The sequence below is a fragment of the Biomphalaria glabrata genome, chromosome 10 (assembly GCF_947242115.1).
Source record: "Biomphalaria glabrata chromosome 10, xgBioGlab47.1, whole genome shotgun sequence".
NCBI classification, from domain to species: Eukaryota; Metazoa; Mollusca; class Gastropoda; family Planorbidae; genus Biomphalaria; species Biomphalaria glabrata.
Window position 1 is genome coordinate 29,444,240 of NC_074720.1, and position 15,119 is coordinate 29,459,358.

The 15,119-nt window shown below is 33.0% G+C and overlaps 1 protein-coding gene across 1 annotated transcript in view; it reads right to left on the reverse strand.

Annotated features, from left to right (window-relative positions):
* Positions 1–15,119, reverse strand: part of LOC106054420 (MAM and LDL-receptor class A domain-containing protein 2-like) — a 124,742-nt gene that overhangs the window by 89,542 nt on the left and 20,081 nt on the right. Inside the window, exons 14-33 of the mRNA XM_056044467.1 lie at positions 13,645–13,739; positions 11,986–12,159; positions 11,556–11,640; positions 10,890–11,096; positions 10,376–10,533; positions 10,133–10,249; positions 9,946–10,036; positions 9,638–9,769; positions 8,588–8,749; positions 7,942–8,139; positions 7,624–7,836; positions 7,140–7,239; positions 5,986–6,142; positions 5,270–5,357; positions 4,280–4,447; positions 2,512–2,712; positions 2,267–2,422; positions 1,906–2,046; positions 1,478–1,740; positions 501–588 (exon numbers count right to left, since the gene is read on the reverse strand). Of these exons, the coding sequence (XP_055900442.1) occupies positions 501–588; positions 1,478–1,740; positions 1,906–2,046; positions 2,267–2,422; positions 2,512–2,712; positions 4,280–4,447; positions 5,270–5,357; positions 5,986–6,142; positions 7,140–7,239; positions 7,624–7,836; positions 7,942–8,139; positions 8,588–8,749; positions 9,638–9,769; positions 9,946–10,036; positions 10,133–10,249; positions 10,376–10,533; positions 10,890–11,096; positions 11,556–11,640; positions 11,986–12,159; positions 13,645–13,739 (2,994 nt within the window). The remainder of the gene's footprint in view (positions 1–500; positions 589–1,477; positions 1,741–1,905; positions 2,047–2,266; positions 2,423–2,511; positions 2,713–4,279; positions 4,448–5,269; positions 5,358–5,985; positions 6,143–7,139; positions 7,240–7,623; positions 7,837–7,941; positions 8,140–8,587; positions 8,750–9,637; positions 9,770–9,945; positions 10,037–10,132; positions 10,250–10,375; positions 10,534–10,889; positions 11,097–11,555; positions 11,641–11,985; positions 12,160–13,644; positions 13,740–15,119) is intronic.

Consider the following 15,119-nt stretch of genomic DNA (forward strand, 5'->3'; position numbering starts at 1 on the left):
TGTATGACCATAGTTTTTTGTTGTTATCCTTAGATATTACATTGTTTATGTATTCCCTCTGCAGCTGTCTGCTTACTTTTTGGGTTAGGTGTTTAATTTTTATATACTTTTTATAAACTCTTTCTGCCTTAGTTTCTTTAAATAGTTTCTTTCTAATAAATGTACTAAGAAATTATATTAGTTACATTATCTTGGGTCCTGTGGAATGAACTAAACCACTAACACAATGTTTTCTTTGATGTCCCTGAATTCAATTTACAATAAAAATAAAAACAATCACTTTCACATCCAGAAATAATAAAAAGAGAAATAAACAGTTAAACATTCGATAGTGAAAATAAATACTATATACCAATTTACTTGCTGAGAGCAACAATGCACTGGCCAATGCTAGCAAAGTTACTCCATGAGAGAAATGAAGCACTGAACGAGTTAATAGTCATATGCCATTCAATTTTATTGCTAAAAGATAAGCAGCCATAAAATATGTATTTAATTACCTCCACATGAAGAAGTATTATCAAATGTAATGTCATCTAGAGCAATATCACCATTCCAGTTACTTCCACGCACTCCTTCAAATATGACCTTTACAAATATAATGAAGGAATATTTATAAACCTCTGCAGTAGCAGTTCATATCTTTAGTACAAAAAAAATGGACAAAGACCAAATGTTGACATTTTCTTAGTTCATTAAAAATACATATTTTAACTTTGGATTATATTTGTAATAGAGTATGAATTGAAATAGACTAGGCCTACTATATTCATTCAATGTATTGGAAAAATCTAAACATAGTGCAAGCAACTGATAAGTTAAATAATTATGGCAATTTAGTCAAATGCATCACAAACGAAGAGATTTGAGACAGGGTTACTACAGTGATTGGACCCCACAATGACCTGCTTACTATTGTAAAAAAAAACGCAAACTAAAACTTTATGGCAATATTTAAAGATCCTCAGGGCAGGCAAAGATCTTCCTTCAGGGAACATTACTAGGAAAAGTAGAAGAGGCAGACAGAGAAAGCCATGGACGGGCCTGCCATTGAAAGAGGATCTATCCAAGGCAAAAACAGAGAGGAATGAAGATAGAGTCAACAGATCTTGTGTGGTGCCCCTATGGTCCAAGAGACTAAGGGATAGGTGAAAATAAAAGGTCCATCAAAAACAAATATCTTATGGATTTTTCTAAATGAAAAGACTCAGAGGATCTGTTGTAAGCAGTAGGTTATCATTTCTAAACTAGCGCTTGTGTTAGGGTAGCTATATAAGTTGAATCACTGAATGAGGGAAGACAGAGATGGCTGGAACACACAACTTATAATCTGTTTCTGCCAGATGCAAAGAGAACTCAAAGGTTGGAATCTGAAGTCATACAAAGATAACCTTTAGTAGTGAGAAGGATAATAGTAAGTCTGGGTAGATCTGTTTCTTGATATGAATAATGTAGTTAATTTCAAACTGATATATACCTGATAACTGCCAGTCTGTCTAGGTATGAGAGCTTGTCCAATCATCCAACTTTGGCCTTGATTCCCAGAGAGTGACCATATTGGTCTAAGACTATTGTCACTACTCTGTTTGACCCATATATTTAAAGTCCCTACAGTAGGTCCATTCATGTTATACCAAAACTTAAGACAAGAAGGCATATCTGGACTTAAATCTTGACTGACAAACCATGCTTTATCTCCTTGTACACGAGGTGCAGAGGCATCAATAAAGACATATTTGCCTAATAAACAAACAAGAAATGGGTTTTAATTGTCAAAAATTAATTATATTGTTGGGAATGTAATTACAATTATAATTATGTAATTATATTGTTATTAAAATGGAGAACCATTCAGGCTTTATACAAATTATTGTTATCAAGCAAGAGGTTTATATTAATAAATACCTGTAGCATTATTCATTGTGTGATCTTGTACTGGGCCAGTGTTAAAAGATCCAGTTGACTGACTAGTTATTAACCAATCAAAATTATCATGTGTTTGATCATTTTTCCATGTACACATTCCAGTATCAAAATTGCAGTTACCTAAAAAAATAGAAATATGTAGCTTATACGAATTAGTGTAATTATTTTTACAGTAAATCACTTTCAATATTTGCTGCCAAAACACTCCTTTTAGAAAAAGATGATTTGCACATCAGGTAAGGTGTTACTTGTTCATGTTAAACAAAAAAAAATTATTTCTTCTTTAATGTATTTACACACTAATTCTATGAATATAAGGAATGAATAAAATATGACATACCAGGATGTGAGCAATCAGAGTTCATTATAGTTATGTCATCCAAAGCAATGTCACTGTAGATGCCATTTCCTACCACACCCTCAAACACCACTGAAAAACTGGAACTCCCAGCTGGAACGCTAAATGTGGCCTGTTTCCACCCAGAGCCTTGATCATCTATTTTTAAAATAATTAATTGTAAGTTTATCTCTTCTAACTTTCTCTATTTTACCTATAACTCTTGAAAAATAAGGAATTAAACTTACGAATTCTAAACCAAGCAACCGAGCCTAGGACACCATTTCTTTTAAGGTAAACATTGAGTGTCCCAATGGTGCTGCCGTACATACTGTACCAGAAACTCACACACTGAGAGCTTGCAGCATTTCCTGGAACAGTTTTTGTTTCAATTCTGGCTTTGTCTCCAGGTCTTCTGGGTGCTGATGACTCCACATAAATGTAATAGCCTGAAAATAGAAAACGATATTTTCAAATATAAAATATAGCAAAGTGTTGCGGAAATCATTTATTCATTAACTTGCTGATGGTAACAAAAAGAATGTTTAGGATTAACATTTTTGTTTCAACATCTATTACTATCATGTTTTAAGAACACTCTTTCCCTTAGCAATAAAATTTTGCATTTAAAAGTTATTCTTTAATAAGTTGATGAAATAAGTGGATGAAATAAGTGGATGAAATAAGTGGATGAAATAAGATGATGAAATAAGATGATGAAATAAGTGGATGACATAAGTGGATGACATAAGTGGATGAAATAAATGGATGAAATAAGTGGATGAAATATGTGGATTAAATAAGTGGATGAAATATGTGGATGAAATAAGTGGATGAAATAAGTGGATGAAATAAGTGGATGAAATATGTGGATGAAATAAGTGGATGAAATATGTTGTGTGAAGTCAAGTAGTGGACTTAGTCATCATCTTCATTTTCTTTGTTCTCATTGTTATGTTGGAGCGTTCAGATGACTAGACCAATATATGACATGAACTGCACAGTGGTTTCCAAATAAGGGAGCTCTCCATATAGTTTTCTTTCTGTTGGGGTGTTTTGGGGCCAGAGTCTTGTACGGGCCTCTTGGTAAAAAGAGCAGTTTTGGAGGACTTTCTCTGGTGACACTCTACAAGGGCAGATGTCATTTGTTAGTGGACGTAGTGATATGACCAAAGTGAACAAAGTATATATATACATATCTGTGAATAAAAGTAATCTTATGTGTAAATTATGTTCATGTAAATAAGTATCACATTTTATCACATTCGCAAGTATTTCCTAGTTCCTATAATAGTCCAGTCTCAGGAAAGTAATGCTCCATATGTATGACATGCCAGGAATAATATTCCTAAAGCATCCTACATGTCATGATAATCATCAGTAACAGTGTTCTTCAATTCTGATGTATTATGAAAAGAAGAAACAGAACGTTTATTTTGTTTCTGAGACTAAATAAAAAGATGTGGTAAAAATGTTTTTTATACAATGTTTGACATGTTTCCGATGTTCTTTCAGAGTTGAAGATAATTAACTTCCTAGTGCTAACCTCCTGTAGGACACAGGGGATGGGAGTGAGCAAAGTTTGAACCTAGGACCATCCATAAGTCTGTACGACAGTCCAGCATGCATACTGTATAACCAGGCAGCCAGTTTGCTGAGTGTTGTGTATTTATGTTCTTGTTGTGTGTTGTGAACTAATCTGTTCTTGTGTGTCAAAATGTCTTGGTGTACAGGTCAGCTTGTGTGTGTGTACTGTGTTATTGTGAACTGTTTTGTCATTCTTGTTCAAAAAAGCCTAGGATCAAGACATGTCTTCTTGTAGTGTTTCATTAGGTTACTACACTGAGCCCCTGCTTCTCTGCTTGCAGTATTGCATAGTCAGTGCACAGGGGTGTGTGCCCAGGAGATATTGTTCTGATTCAGCACTTTCAGCCAAAAAAATGTAAAATTATGCTTTTTATTTGATGGGCTATTATTATTCTAAAGTAAAAAAAAAAAAAAAAAAGGAAAAAATACCTGCTGGGGTTTGCAGAGTATGATCTGTAGTTGGGCCAGTTGTTATAGTACTAGTGTAGCCTTTATGTCTGTCCCAGTCAAAGTTGTCAGTAGTATCTTGAGTAAATCCACACAAGTCAGTTTCAAAAGTACATGTGCTGTTGTAAATGTTTCCTGAGGCAAAGGCAACTGAAATGTGGACAAATAGAGAAAATTTTGAGAACAATTGAAATAAGCTAATGATAGAAGATTAAAACTGTATAGGGCTATTTTAAAATTCAACTTAACCCAATTTTATATTTCATTTTATAACTAAAATTGATTTTATAACCCCCCCCCCCCCCCACAAAAAAAAAAGAAAGAAGTAATATTGAATATTTGTAATATCTGAATAGTGATAAATTCATGTGGTGGCCTACTAGTTAATTATTCCAATAGTTCATGGAACATATTTTCAAGGCCTCGCAGAACACTCGGGTTTCACGCAACACAGTTTGGGAAACACTGGTCTAAGATTAATCTATCACTTTCACTCTGACAATTATCTAGAAAAGAACTGCATTAAAGATCTAAATCTGTGAAGAAATATACATAAATAGCTAAATGGAATGAAAGAAAGTTACGCCCCCAGAAAAAATTATTAGTAAGTGCTTCAGTGCAAGGAAATATTAATTTGTCATCTTTCAAATTCAGTCTTTTAAATTCAGAGTTGCTAGAAATTGTAAATAAAAAGTCATTTTTTGTAAATTTAACTGCTGTGGTTTCAATCTTGAAAATTGCTTAGTTGCTAAGAAAGAACATATTAATTTTTTTTTTAATTTTGTTAAATATTTGATCATCCACAGCAAGTGGGAGAATTAGTGATTATTACTATTATGAGTGAGTGGTCAGGATCAAGAATTTCATATTGTAAATAGAAAAAAAAAAGCTAAACTAAAAGTTTTACGCTGAAATCAGCAATGCAAATATTCACAAAGAAATTGGAATTTTATGAAAGTATTTATTTATTACCACTGGAACATGTTCCATTAGTAACCAAGATATCATCAAGAGCTATATCACCAGAATAGCTGGAACCTACAGTGCCTTCAAACACAATCTGCAAAACCAATTACACATTAAAAAAAAAATTGTGTACACAAAAGGTATATTTTTAGAATAACCCAGTGAAACAAAACATTTTTTTTTTATTTATTTTTTTTTACTTTTTAACGGTAGTGAATATGACTTTATTGTGATAGTGTATTTGTTTTGAGTGAATAGTGTGTGTATTGTGTGTGACTTTGTATGGACTAATTGACCTTTAGTGTTGTACTTGGTAGAGTGAACAGGTTATAAAGTGTACAAGGTATGACAGAGTAGAAAGCAAATCAGTAAACATCAAAGTACTGAAGTGGACAGCACGAACTGAAGCTTAAAGAATGTCAAGATAATAAAGCTATGTTTTAACTGTTATTATAGTCTTCTTAGTGTGTTTAAGATATCTTTTACATTTATAAACCTTGTATGATTTGAATGAAAACCTTTTATATTAAATGATGAATTCTCACTTCAACAAATATTTTTGATTCTTAGAAAAAGATTAAGCATTATATAAAACATGAAGGTAAATTTCATACTTTACACGCTAAACAAATTTTAGGAATTTGTTTTGAGATTTGTTTTATTTCTACAGTTTCTTTTTTTTTAAATTGTTAAATCTTTGAAACAATTAGAATTCGATTTACATTAAATACTCTGCTAGAAGAAACATCCACACTTTGATATTTCCAAGCTTGCCCTTGAGTTCCACTCTTGGACCACAATGGTGTAGGAAGTACAAGCCCAGTCATAACATACAAGTTTAAGTTGCCAACAGTTTGTCCAAACATATTATAATAAAACCTATTAACAAAAGAAAAGAGCTTTTTAAGAAAGACATTTATTTTCTAAACAAATGTAACTGGCCTTTTTCAATTTTATCCAAATCTCAAAAAATGTATAACTTAATATAATATAAATATAAAAAAAAAGTTTTTCCTAATGCATGCAGCCTATTTGGACAAGCCAAGCTATTGGACTTGAGACAAAAATACACCAACTTAACACAATTGTCATTTCAACAGCAATGTATCATGTGAGACAGGGAAGTTATCTGCCCAAATTGAGAAAACACTAAATGTGGCTCAAAAGGGCTCAAACAAGGAAATCCTATGCCAAACTGGAGTCCACCATTTAATGAGATTGTCACCGAGTGTCACATGAAGTTTGTGGGACAGCCCACAGAATGAATTACACATACCAAGAGTTGCGTTGACATGGAGGCCAATATGAGGAAAGCGCAAATTGGGACGTCCTCGTATAACTTGGTGCCACACTTTTATGGAGGACCTCAAAGCAGTGCACACCAGGTGGGAAGAGACTTCAGACATTGCCAGTGACAGATCTTTGTGGAGACAGCTAGTCGTCCAATTCGCCAAATGGTGCTGGAGGATCTAAGTCTAAGTAGGTAAGTAACGCCCAAAAAATATTGTCTATGTGAACAAATCATACCCAATATGAGAATGCTCATCTAAACTTATAAACCAATTTTTTGCCTGTTTTAAATACAATGTAATGATGACCAAGATAGGAAATTAGGAAGTAATTGTAGAGAATTACATACAAAAATTGAAAATGATATTCTCAATTGGAAACATTTAGACATGAAGATGATTTTTGTTGTTTTTTTTACAAAAGAACATTATGTTGGTCTCATATAATCATATCCATTAACACATTCACAGAGCATACAAATCTTAAAAAAGAAATGAGATTTTTGTTGGAAAAGATACCTATGTACACCTGTGTTGACAAACTAGGGTTGTAGATAAAACAATTTAAAAAAAAGAGAGAATCTTACTGGACACAGTAACTTCCTGCACCAATATCGGGTGATATAAGCCGAGCTTTTTGGCCAGGTCTTTGTGGTGCTGATGTTTCTATGTAAATGTATTTCCCAGCTATTAAAATAAATAGAAAATAAATTGATTATGATTATAATACTTTAAATATACAATACAGGTGATCAAGTGAAATAAAATCAAAAGAACATTTTGGTGAATGCCCAATTAAATGTGTGACTCACAACATTTCGGTTTAAACTTTTGATGCTTGGTGCTTAGATTAGTTCAATGATTCAAATCATTTTATTAAAAAAACTTTTTCAGCAATTTATACAGTCAAATGGAAAGCAGAAAATTGTAAGCATCTGAACAAAGGTTAATTTGTGTAGGACAACAAGCAATAATAAATCTTTACTTTTTTATATCTTTAGAAAAATAACTATAACTGACAGTGTAAAACAATAGATTTTTTGCCTAATTAGTGTATAAAAAAAAACCTACATCCATCAGACTTGCTATGATCTCCTATCGGTCCTGTTCCCCCAGATGGTGTTTGCCCAGATCGTGAAGTCCAATCAAAGTCATCAGTAGTATCTTGTCTCCAAGCACATATACCAGATTCAAAGTCACAGTTAGGGGAACCTTGTAGAGGTCTTACAGATGGTGTTGTATTTATAGGCAGGCCAACGCTTGGTACAGCATTTGGAGGGAATACTGTAAGGAATTTAAAACAATGAAGTAGTTGATTTAATTTTTTAAAATCAATTTTCTTGACCTTATCTTTTTTTTTTTTAATTCTAATTTTATTGTATGACTTACGAGCACAACTATAGCCAAGGAAACTGATGTCATCAATTCCAATACCACCATTAGGATTAGGCATATCTGCACCATATACACCTTGGATGGTAATGAAATAATCTGCAGCAATAGAAGGTATAGGTACTCTGGCTTGACGCCAGGATGGTCCTTGATTTTGGTTCTTAAGTTGCCACACCATTCTTACATTAGATGAGCCTGTATCACAAAAAAGTTTTGTTTTGAAACAGCAGCTAATAATGTGTAAGCAATGTCTAGAATTGAAACAAGATAGCAGGCTGAGAGTTGGACAACTGTTACAAGCATCCAAACATAATAATGCATTTATACTGAAGAAAACAGCTAGTTTTTTTGCCTTATTATTTGAATTAATACTACTCTTATAAATCTCATATACAGTGGTGTGCAAATCTTTAAGAAGCACAATATTATTTCTAATTGTGTGTTTTATTTCCACAACTGTTCTTCCTTTGGCTCTTTATGTAATAAACTTCAAGTGGATATTTTCCAGTGAATTGTATATTTTTACTACAAAAAAACACTTCTAGTAAAATAGAATTATTACATTTTTGTACAAGAGAAGAACACATTTTCCCTCATAATTTTAATTTTTAAACCAATTGCGATTTGAAATGAATAGCTCTACCTGGTGTTGTTATAAGAATGTTGAGATAGGACTGAACATTGCCACTCATGAAGTACCAGAAGTTCATGCAACGTGCACTTGTAGGTGGGAAAGTTTCACTAACTAGACCCACTTTATCTCCAGCTGTGTGGGCTGTCTGACTGAACAAGAACAGAAATGTACCTGTAATTGAAAAATTATCATACTATAGTAACGACATCATGAAATTAATTTAATGAAAAAATCTTAAAATTATTGAACTCAAAATGTGTTTGCTTTATAAAAGACCAATATAGTAAGGGTATACATTTCTGTTAGTATACTATTTACTTTAAAGCATGCCCCTCTGTTACATCGACCACCTTTCAGCTGACCAAAAAAGAATGCTTTTTGGCATACGTGCCTTCCCATTAGCTGACATAGAAGAGAACACCTGGTTTCATGCGGCTTCAGAACAAGACAGCTGGGGGTCACTCACAAAGGCCACAGAATACACATTTAAGACCAAAAGAAAATCAACTGCAGAGGACAGATGCAGATGGCAAAAAGAAAATCTTAATAGACCATCAGCGGACAATGGTTATGCTTGCCCTGGATGTGGCAAAATATGTAGGTCACAGCTGGGTATGCGTAGCCATGGAAATGCTGCATTCCTCATTAATCTTTGGACTTGAAAACAAGCCTTATTATACTATTTACTTAGTGCTGACTTTGCTTGATAAAACTATAAAATAGAAATGAATTTAGAGAGATGCTTTTCACTTTTCAGTTCTTTAGCTTTAGAGAACAAAAGACTTGAGAAGTACATTTAGCATCATTTCAAAATATATTTCAAAATTGTGATCCTATGCTGCATCTGATATTCTTTTGTATACTAGTAATTAATTAGGATGGTAATATTTTAAGAGTCACAATATGTGTGGTTAAAGTGTGTAATTTTGCTTAGTCATTCAACTTTTCAATGACATAAGTAGAATCTTTGTATATTTATTTAATATCACAAATTTATTTTACTTAAATACTGTAAATACTTGAGTCATACTTTTGTTTAAAAAAAAATATCAAACTTGCCTCTTGCACTACTTGTGGAGTGATCAATAGGGGGTGTAAGTTTGGCTGTATCAGGATTCAAAGAGCCCCAGTCCAGCGTGCTAGTTCTATCTTTAGTCCAACTGCATCGACCATTCTCAAAATCACATGCACCTAATAAAGTTTTAAAATATAACATACAACAGGTTAAACCATTTTTTTTTTAGAAATTTTTAATTTAAAACATTTTAAGATTATGAGAGTAAAACTTGTTTAAAAATCTGTAAAATTGGAAGGCTCAATATTCCTGCTATTTTCCTAAAGATTATTCGAAAGAAAATTCGGCTAACCTGGATTGGGACAAGCACCAACAGTAACAGTTATATCATCAATAGCAATATCAGCACGAAAATTGGATCCTCTTACTCCTTCAAAAATTATCTAGACATAAAAGATAATTTTGCTTTTATTGCAAAAGTCTGAAGTGGGTTTAATTATAAATATACAAGTATTTGAATTCAATGCTTGAAGGTATACCTGATATCCTGATATCAGACTCCCTGTATGAAGAGGGACTGCCCCTACAATCCAACGTTGCCCTTGATTACCAGACATTCTCCACAAAGGTTGTCCAAGTACACTTTGGCTGACAGGCTAGATAAAACAAACATTTCCTTCTCTCAATATGATTCTCACTATAAAAATAAATTATTCATGCAGACAATTAAAAAGAAGTAATATATCCTACATTGAAATCAATGAGCTCCAAAAGTGATTTACCTGAACATATACATTCAATGTTCCTACACCATCCCCATACATATAGTAAAAGAAATGCAAACAGAGGTCACCTTTGCCATAATCATTGTATGTTGGGGATACTAGTTTTGCTTTGGCACCAATTCGCTGATTAGATGCATCGATGAAAGCATAGTGGCCTAAAACATTATAATAAACAATGTGATTTACACCGAAACATATATTACAATAGTTTTAGAAATATGTCATGTAACGTAGGTGTCAAGGTCTCATGTTTTGAATAAATAAGATGTATACAACAAATCACACTCAAGAAGATACTTAAACTACTACTAGGAATAGGACTATCTTCAACTCAGAAGGAACATCTGAAACATGTAGAACATTTTACAAAACATTTGTTTCAACTTGAGACTTAAACAAGCTTTATTTCACAAAGAATATTTCTGTTCTGTTTCTACAATTAAATAAGTATCTCAGACAATACAGTAGAGTTTGGGTCATCAAACAAAGTTCTGAAAATATATATAACTACCTAATGGTGTCTGATATGTATGATCATTGGTGGGACCAGTCTGTAAAGTTCCAGTGCCTTGGCTTGTCAAGCCCCAATTAAAGTCATCATGTACGTCTTGAGTGAAACCACACATAGCAGTTCCATCTTCAAAATCACAATTGTGAATAGCAGCACCCACGGCTGGTGTCACAGTGCTGGCCCCTGGTGATCTTGTTGTAGTAACATCTTTTAAGAGAGATTAGAACTATTACAGGAGTATTTGGACTAAACGAAAAAAATGATAATTATCATATACACAAACATAAGTTGAAAGATCAAAAAACATTCATGGTAAGTATTTCGTAAGAAATTTTTGTGTATTAAGTGAGACAGTACAGTCATATTACAGTTCTTCCTTCAGGGAACAGTAACAGGAAAAAGAAAAAGAGGCAGACAGAGAAAGTGATGGGAAGAAAACATAAAAGAATGGACAGGGCTGTCATTTAATGAAATTCTATCCAAGGCCAAAGACAGAGAGGAATGGAGAAAGACAGTCAACAGATCTTGTGTGGTACCCTAACCGTTCAACTTAAGGATAGGTGAGGGTGATTAAAGATATTACTATAAAATGTAATTCTTCAGTAACCAATATAATGAGGCTTCTTGTTTCTTAAAAGGTAATCATAATTTAATAACTTTACCTACCTGCACATGGGCCATCTACTAAGCTGACATCATCTACTGCAATATCCGCTAAAACAGATAAGCCTCTCACTGCTTCTATAACAACCTGTTAAATCACACAAGATTTTTTTTTAAAAGTTTTTTTTTACACTGATAAATTACAAATAAATGTGTGAGAAACATCAAATTTGTAAATTTTTTTGGCATATGGCACATGCTAACTGAAAATAAAAAGAGATACTTGAGATGTTTTGATGTAGACTGTCGGCTGACCTCAGTAGTGGTATAACTATGGAACATGTTCTCCTGTGGTTATGAAGCCCTATTATGTTAAGCTTTGGATGACAATCTAGAAGTTACCTCACCCATTATTTCAAAAAATATCAAAATTTATCATTGTATATCCAGCTTTATTTTTAATCACAGATAATAATATGAAAGCAAGACTTACCGCATAGGGAGAGCCAACTGGAATAGTCAATGAATCTTTAAGCCATGCATTTCCTTGAGCTCCTGACCTTCTCCAAAGGGGAGTTAAACTTTGCATAGTCTGAGAGGGTAATTTAACATAGATATTCAACGCTCCAATGCTGGCACCTTTCATTAAATACCAAAAACTGAAACACTTGAAAAATTAAAAGCAAACGATATTAGTAAAGCATCAGTGTAGCATTGTTAAATAATATTAGTAAAGCATCAGTGTAGCATTGTTAAATAATATTAGTAAAGCATCAGTGTAGCATTGTTAAATAATATTAGTAAAGCATCAGTGTAGCATTGTTAAATAATATTAGTAAAGCATCAGAGTAGCATTCTTAAATAATAAAAATGATTAAATATTAAATTTAATGAAAAAGGACACCCCCTTAACATGATAGACCACTTCACATATCTAGGAAGCATTGTATCAAACGACACATCACTTTCAAGGGCCAGTAGTGCTTTTGGACACCTAAAGACATGAGTTTGGCAAAATAAATAGCTCCACCTGCCAACCAAGCAGTGATTCTCTCAACCCTTCTATATAGATCTGAGACATGGGTACTATACAGTAAACAACTAAGACTTCTAGAACACATGGACATACGGTGACAAGACAGCACTACAAACAGCAATGGCCTTGCGTGAATGCAGGTATGGACAAAATAGAGGGACTTCAGATGGTCCGACAGTTATGCTGGGCTGGGCATGTATGTCAAAAGCAATCTTTTATGGTGAGCAGAAAGGTGGATGATGTAACAAACCTGTCCCACAGAAATGCTTTAAAGACCAGCTTAGGTGCCAACTTGCTTTAGCTGACATAGAAGAGAGCACCTGGCTGCAGGTGGCTTCTAAATGAGACAGCATACCAAGGCAGAGGGATACACATTTGAGACCAAAAGAAAATCAAATTCACTGCAGAGAACAGACATAGACGGCAAAAAGAAAATCTAAATTAACCACCAGTGGAAAATCTGCACTGGATGTGGCAAAATGCATATAAATTCAACATCAATGCAAATTAGACAGTGGAGAGAAGGAATAAAACTATATTTAGAAACCAGATTAATTATTTCTAATACAAAAACATTCAAATACTCTATTCAAACAAATATTTTTTAATACTTGAATGAAACACTTTGGGGCTATATTCTATCTTTCTCTGATAATATATTTTTTTATCCACTGATCTCATAATTTTATTTATTCATCCCAATTTTAATGAAAATATTATTAGTTACACTGTTATGACATGATTAGGAATTAGTTATTTGTTTCGGGAATAAGGGGAAAGTTTTAATTAGCGACAAGTGACGTGACAGATCTTTAAAAAAGAAGAACGCTCTAAGTGACGCTAAAAGGAAGACGCTTCTTGTAGAGTAGTAGACTTGAGTATGACATAATTGACATCGGACGATTCCCTTCTTGAGTATTAAACATATTTGTAGAACAACATATCAGCGTCGACTACATATTTGATTGTTTCGGCCTTTCGCCGGTGTTACTGAAGTAGTTGAGTTCAGCGTTACTTCCAGTCAGATCTACACTAGACAGATTGCCAAGAATCAACACCGCGCGGAGGCCTTAACAACACCCACTAGTAATATATTTCTAAGATATAATTTCTCACCTGTTGATTCTGGCGTGGAGTGATAGTGATACTTTGGAGTCTTGCTTTAGAATTATATCTAGCATTATCTGCCTCCAAATAAATGTAATAGCCATCTGTGTTACAAAACAAAAAATCAATATTAAATAAATATATGAAGTACATAAAAAAAAATTAAAATAACCTTTTTACAAGTGATTTCTATTATATTCCTTGCAGTTTGGACTAAAAACAAGATATATTGTAGAATTAAGTCTAAATCATCATCTAAGAAACAATCTACCACATGGAAGGTTGATTATAATAACCATTTAATCATTCAGGCCTATTTTTGAGCAGTAAATAGTTATGGATTTGCATTACTTAGAATTCCAATGTATAGATTAACACATAAACTAGCAATCAATTAAAAAGATGTCTTCTTATCTTATCTTATATGATACAGACATTACTTCAAAAATGAAGATGATTATGTCCTATGCATCATGCATTTAGTCATGCATATTAACCAATGACTTAAATTCTGCCAAGTCACTGGTTTTCCTGGCTAGTTCAGGCAACCCATTCCTTGTTCTAATAGTGCTAGGGAAGAAAGAGCATTTGTACAAATTCGTCCTAGCATATGGAATGAGGTATGTGCCTTTATCTTTGTGTCTGAGTATTTTATTAAATTTTGTTTTTGTATTTGAAGATTATGGTTCAGTGTTTTATGTATAATTGCTACTTTAATTTTAAGTCTTTTATCCTGAAGGCTTTCAAAATTTAGTGATTTCACTAAAGGTGTTACTCTAGTCAAATGTGAATATTTGTTTGTTATGAATCTCACTGCTCTATTTTGTGTCTGTTCCAGTTTTTTAATGTTTTCTTGCCATAGACTGCTTGGCATAGACTGACTGGCATAGACTGCTTGGCTACCTTTAAAGGGGGTTCAAGTTTATATCCTGCCTGGACCTGAGTTGTGTTTGCTGAGGCAGCACAGGCAAAGATATTTGTCAACTATACTTTAAAACTTTTGTTAATGAGTGGCTAAGGTATGAGGGAAACTAAAGAAACAATGATCAATTCATTAGTCCAGACTGGGTCTAAATGATGCATTTAAAGAAGAGAAATTTGTAAAATGTTTGATTAGAGAAATTTTTATTATGTTACTTTTCAGCAAAAAAAGATATTTTTTTTTTGTGTTTTGAAATCCTTTCATGATATTAATTTTTGTTTTAAATTATTAAACAACTGTTTGAAACATAAAATGCATTGATATGTTTATAATGAGCTTGTCTATCTACTATTTTGGTCTCTTCCTGATTTTTTCATATTCAAATAATTTTTTATAAATAACAACTATAGTTGTTTTTACAAGATCTGCCAAAGAAACCATATGCTCATTAATTTGTTCAAATGTATTTAGTGACTTGAAAAGATTTTATTTCCTTTTTTACAAAGCTTATATCAACTCACTCTGTCTGTCTGACTGTCTGTCTAAAAGTTTGTACATGTTA